Below are 6,106 nucleotides of genomic sequence, written 5' to 3' on the forward strand. Positions count from 1 at the left end.
GGTAAAAGGAACTGTGTTCCTCGTAATTATTTCTAACGACGGGTAGTTTCAATGGAATGTATTGTCGCGTAACACGTGAAGGAACATTAATGTCAAGTTTACTAATCAATTGTTGTGAGTTGATTTCACCTTTCAGGAGTCTACTAATAAAAATTACATCAAACACTAAACGTCTTCGCTCCAGAGTCGGTAAATCTATCAATTCCAAGCGATTTACATAAGGAGGGAGTTCCAGAGGATCAGTCCAACCTAAACCACGTAACGCAAAAAGTAGAAATCTCTTCTGAACCGATTCAACTCTATCAACATAACATTGATAACTGGGAGACCAAACGACAGACGCATATTCCAGGATCGGACGGACAAGTGAGGTATAGATACGTTTCGAAAGGTAAGGATCATTAAATTCCCTCGACCATCTCTTAATGAAACCCAGTGTGGACATAGCCCTGGAGACAATTGACTCAACATGAGAATCAAACTTCAGTCTGCGATCAAATAACACACCTAAATCATTAAATATTTGAACGTCTTCCAATTTAACGTTGTCAATATAATATTCCGTCAATAAAGCATTGGACCGAAAGAAGGTCATCTTCTTGCATTTGCCGAAATTGAGACACATTCCATTAATGTCACACCAGCGAACAACCAGATCCAGATCTCCCTGTAAACGACAAGAGTCAACCGTCGTACTAATGGACGAAAATAATTTCACATCATCCGCATACATCAATATATTTGAATGGTGGATGGCCGATGACAAATCGTCAAGATAAAGAGCGAACAGTACTGGTCCGATATGGCTTCCCTGAGGAACCCCAGATGTAACCGATATCTTACGAGATGTTCGACCCTTAAACATAACGCATTGAGCCCTGTCAGACAAGTAGGATGAAATCCAGCATAGTAAAGCTGGAGGAAACCCTAGCGCAGATAACTTATACAACAATAGACGATGATTAACCTTATCAAAGGCCTTGCTGAAGTCAGTATAGACAACATCAACTTGATTACGCCTTGAGAATGCATCATGTATATATGAGGTAAACTCCAAAAGATTTGTCGACGTAGACTTCCCTTTCATAAAACCGTGTTGATACACCGAAAATATAGACCTTAATGAGTGAACGAGTCTATCAGTAACCAAGCGTTCAAAAAGCTTCGGAATAGCACTTAGTTTGGCTATTCCCCTGTAATTCTCTATCTCCGTCCTATTTCCCTTCTTTTACAAGGGTATAATGTAGCTCTCCTTCCATAACGTAGGAAAACAACCTGATGATAAAGAATAATTGAACAGATTCGTCAGGGGAATGCACAACACGGATGCACAGTTCCTTAATACCGCTGAAGGAACTCCATCCGTGCCAGGACTAAAATCTAATTTCAAGGAGCAAAGTGCACTTAACACCTCGTCAGACGTAAACCATATATTGGGAATCGTATCGAAATTGCGAATCCTGTAAGGGTAATATACATCAACGGCCGAATACTCAACATAAGTCTTCTCAAAAAAATCAGCAAATAAGTTAGCAATTCCATGAACATCCGAACACTCCTTGTCCAAGTACCTAAGTGTATTTGGAAAACTCGTCACATTCCTCTTAGAGTTCACAAAGTTATAAAAACATCTCGGATTAGCATTAAGGTTAAATCTCATACGTTCCAAATATCTTTCATAACATTCCTTAGACTTCTCTTGATATAAGTAACGTGCATTAATATATCTCGTGTAATTCAAGTTCGAGTTGACACTTTTAAATCTTTTAAACAATCTGTTCTTTCGATTTCTCAGACTTCTTAATTCTTTGCTGAACCATGGCGGACCGGGTGTATAAGCGCTCATACGAGATATTGGCACTGCTTGACGGAAGCAATAACGAATCTCATCGTAGAATGACGAGAAACAGCCCGAGAGGTCGCCGGTAAGTGGTGGCCAAATAACGCGAGACAATAAATCGTGAAGAATTGAGAAGTCAGTACGTTTAAAATCATATCGAAGACAGTCTTGCCTAATAAGCTTATCCATCGATCCATTAACATTAAGAGATAATGCAAGGGTAGGATGGTATACATCCTCAGGTGTCACAAATGGATTAACACGAGAAACATTAATATCCGATACATTAGAAAATATGAGGTCCAAAAATCTTCCAAAATAATTCGTAACTGAGTTCAACTGTACGAGGCATAATTCAGAAATAACATCAAAAAAATCCTTAAATATTCCTAAATTGGTCGGTACAAGTGTATCATCCACGGAATTGAGCCAGCGTAAACTCGGTACGTTAAAATCGCCAAATACTAAAATTATGTCATCAGCTGTGAGTCTATCCATAGTCAACCTGATAAGATCCAAGTGAGTCATATATATACCCATGTCAGAATTCGGTGGTATGTATGAGCATGTAATGAAAATGTTCAGTCGGGAGAGGTTCAAGCGTACAGAAATAAAATCAATATCATGGGGGACATTTAAATCCTGCAAATGTGATAAAAACGAGCTTCTCACGGCTATCAAGACACCACCACCCCTACGAGCTAATCGATCCTTTCTATAGACGTTAAATTCTGTACAAAATAATTCCAGATCGAAAATGTCTGGTTTTAGCCATGTCTCAGTGAATATAACAATATCAAACTCGCATGATAGACTGTTCAGGAATACTTGACGAAGTTTCGTATTAAGACCACGTACGTTTTGATACACAATACAAATATCATGATTTAGTTTTTTGAAGCAGTTACTAAATTAACAGGAATAGGACGGGTCGGTCTAGATCGGGGTATAAATTCCGTAACCAGCAAACCCGGAGGCCAGAAAGACGAATCAACCAATACATCAAACATTTTCAACGGAACAATGATCTTAAATGATGAAATATCCCTCTGTTCACGGTTATTCAGTTTAATAATGTTGCAGTCACATGATCTGAAGTCAACATACTTTGAACGTATATAGTTACAAACTCTATCCACAGAAGTATCGTTGGCAAGACGAGAAAGAAATACGATTTTACGTGGCGGCACAACAACTAAATCAGAATCACTAAGGGAATTTGCTGAACCGGAATTAGGTACTAAGTCACCATGCACAGGGCCGACATCATGACTAGGCGGAGCAACGGATATCGATGGAATCGAAGTACCCACATCACCAATACGCGTGGGAGGACCCTGTGACAAAGGAGTCACAGCCCCATTTGAGGGACAGTCCTCGTTAACCACCATAGTTGACAAAGGACCATTCAGGGAGAGATTCAAAACCTCAGTCTGAATCGGTAATTCATCAACAATTGGTGTAAATAGACCATTCAAGTCCGGAGTAGGGGGAAGACCCAGTAAAGGCGCTTCATCAGATATGACCATATTCCGGGGTGCAGGTCTCTTACGTCTGGGAGATGTAATACTATCAAATTTAAAATTCCTAAACATGTTCTCAAATTTGCGAAATCTTTCCAAAAGACTACAGAATTCCTTGTTAAATTCCGAAAACCCCCTTTTGGTCTCAATGAAAAACTTATAAAAGTCAATGTCCAATTGTCTGCACTTTAAACATGACCATCTGAGCCCATTCGAACGATCCACTATCTTGTCAAAATGTCTACCATTAAGTCCGGCACACTTTAAGTGAGCGTGACCCTCACACAGCCAACACGTTATAGAGCGCTCATGAATATTAGTGACATCACATTTCTCATAAAGACAATCCATGTTCGAGAAGATAGAAAGATATGATAATAACAAAACAAAAAGAAGAACAAAAGGAAAAAAAATTATGTGTATATATAACAGTATAAAGTCAACTAAGGGTTAATATATTAGTATTTCCACTTGCGCCTAGAAGTATGCCTCGGAGTCCGAATGCCCAAATAAATCAAGACAATACCAAATAAACACAGCGCTATTATAAGAAAGTGCCTAAAACTATGCTTTGAAAAATAAAATAATTACCAAGTCCACAAATATGGAAATGAACGCAGTCCGCAAAACAAAAACAAAGTAACAAACAAGTCACCAAGGAAAGAAATCAAAACAAATGACAAAACAAAAAGACACTTGAGCGGGAATCCCTCGATAATTCCCACAAAAATAATCAACCGGAACCAATAACTCGAGTCAATTCGAAGATGTAATCACTCACTTGATTAAATGAACACTTTGAATCACTATAATAAAGTTTAAAAATATGAAAAAATAATTGATTTAAAATCACTTGGAAGAATAGAAATATAAAAACGACCGACCACTTTAAGGGTTGAATTTGGGTTTTGTGTATTTGATTCTAGGAAGAAAATTTTATTTTTCTCTTTTTCAGCTTTGTTTCTTCATATGTTATCACAGCCCTTTAAAACAAGTTAACCAAAACTTTATTTTCCAAATTCAGACTCGAGTACCAGTATAAATTATGCTATGTTTCAAGTAGAAAGCGTCTTTAAAATAAAGTGTTGAAAACATGTCCTATTTTTTTGACGAGTTTTTACTTTGTAGGCAAGATGCAAAAACACAACAAAGTTAAGGACAATTTCATTAATTTTAAAGAATTTTTCTGAATTATTAAAGTCAAGTTGACCTTAGCCCAAAAAATTTCATGTTCTGATACCCATTTAAGGCAAATCACTTAATTGTAAGGACAATACGATTTCATTGAAAGGTTTATCGACTTTTGTGCAAAGAAACAAGTATATACGGCCGTAAGTTCCGCCAGGCCGAATCTTAAATACCCACCACCATGAATCATATTAGGGTTTCCTTTGAAATTTCAGGGGGGTTTGAGGACAAATCAAGCAGAGCAGTTCAACCAATACACTTCCCGGAGATAAATTTAAAGATTTTACCTATGAAGACTATATCAGATTCTGGATTTGTAAGAACCATTTTTGTTTTAGAGGAATCATTAACATCTCTTGTAAGTGTGAAAGAAAATTATAAAATAACGTCTTGATTTGAAATTTTAAATCTGTAGATTTTCACTCGAGAAGTAAAATCTGGAAATTTTACATTGAGTTTCAAGCAATTTTCATGATCGGTGCGCCTTCTATACCCTCAAGAAGTGAAATTTCAGGCAAATCGGATAAAAACTACGGTTTCTAGAAACCCAAGGAGTTAAATCGGGAAATCGCTCTTATGCACGCAAAGAAGAAACATGATTGTCACAATCATATTCGAAGAGCAAAATAATATGATAGGAGCTATTTTTGCGGCGACCATGTAACATTTTAACCTGCAACCATGTTGGCTCAGTGAACATGGTTCTAAGAAAAATGTAATTGTCCTCATCTAAAATGTTATTATATTGATAAAAATAATTTTGTTTGAATGAAAAGACAATGGTCACGATTTAAAATGTTATGGTATTCATTAAAAATGTTTTTCTCCTAGTTAAAAGAACATGGTCATGGTTCTAAGAAAAATGTAATTGTCCTCATCTAAAATGTTATTATATTGATAAAAAGAATTTTGTTTGAATGAAAAGACAATGGTCACGATTTAAAATGTTATGGTATTCATTAAAAATGTTTTTCTCCTAGTTAAAAGAACATGGTCACAACCTAAAATGTTTTGATCTTTATGAAAAAACTTTTATCATCGTCGAAAAAAGGACGCCACTTGAGAAAAGAAAACACAAAATTAACTTTATTTGTTTGTTTTTATTTATTTATAAACTAATTCATTGTTTATTTGTATTTATAATGCCGTTCAAGCAAACATCATATATTTTTACACACTCTATTTTATTTCAATTTCAACATATTTACATCGTGCCCATCAAATGTACAAACGCAGACATCATGTAACTGCAAATAAAAATAAATACCATATAGAAAAATGCAGAACAAAAAAGCAGGTACATTTTTTCAATTACACTTTCCTTTTTTGTGTTCACATAAAACCACGTGCCACTCCTGAATATGTAAATAAATTAACACGAAACACAGTAAATCCGTATTCTCCGTCCATTCCAAGAAACAATCAACACACGACTGACGCGCAAAATGAAAATCGTGTGTACCTGCTCAATGTTTTTATAAAATTCTTTTCGCTGCAAACAAGTTAAAAAATTAAATGGTCACGAAAAAATGTAAATGGTCTTTATGGCCATGTA

At 36.0% G+C, this 6,106-nt stretch overlaps 2 protein-coding genes across 2 annotated transcripts; both read right to left on the bottom strand.

Annotated features, from left to right (window-relative positions):
- Positions 1 to 1,228: 1,228 nt before the first annotated feature.
- LOC142235438 (uncharacterized) lies at positions 1,229 to 2,338 on the bottom strand. The gene has a single exon (XM_075306693.1). The coding sequence runs from the start codon at positions 2,336 to 2,338 to the stop codon at positions 1,229 to 1,231; it is 1,110 nt and encodes a 369-aa protein (XP_075162808.1).
- Positions 2,339 to 2,727: 389 nt separating this feature from the next.
- LOC142235439 (uncharacterized) lies at positions 2,728 to 3,714 on the bottom strand. Its single transcript, XM_075306694.1, has one exon. The coding sequence runs from the start codon at positions 3,712 to 3,714 to the stop codon at positions 2,728 to 2,730; it is 987 nt and encodes a 328-aa protein (XP_075162809.1).
- Between the last annotated feature and the right edge of the window lie 2,392 nt (positions 3,715 to 6,106).

Source organism: Haematobia irritans, chromosome 4 (assembly GCF_050003625.1).
Source record: "Haematobia irritans isolate KBUSLIRL chromosome 4, ASM5000362v1, whole genome shotgun sequence".
Lineage (NCBI taxonomy): Eukaryota > Metazoa > Arthropoda > Insecta > Diptera > Muscidae > Haematobia > Haematobia irritans.

Coding starts and splice junctions, on each gene's coding strand:
- LOC142235438 (XM_075306693.1), bottom strand. CDS start 2,338: ATGGATAGACTCACAGCTGATGACATAATTTTAGTATTTGGCGATTTT.
- LOC142235439 (XM_075306694.1), bottom strand. CDS start 3,714: ATGGATTGTCTTTATGAGAAATGTGATGTCACTAATATTCATGAGCGC.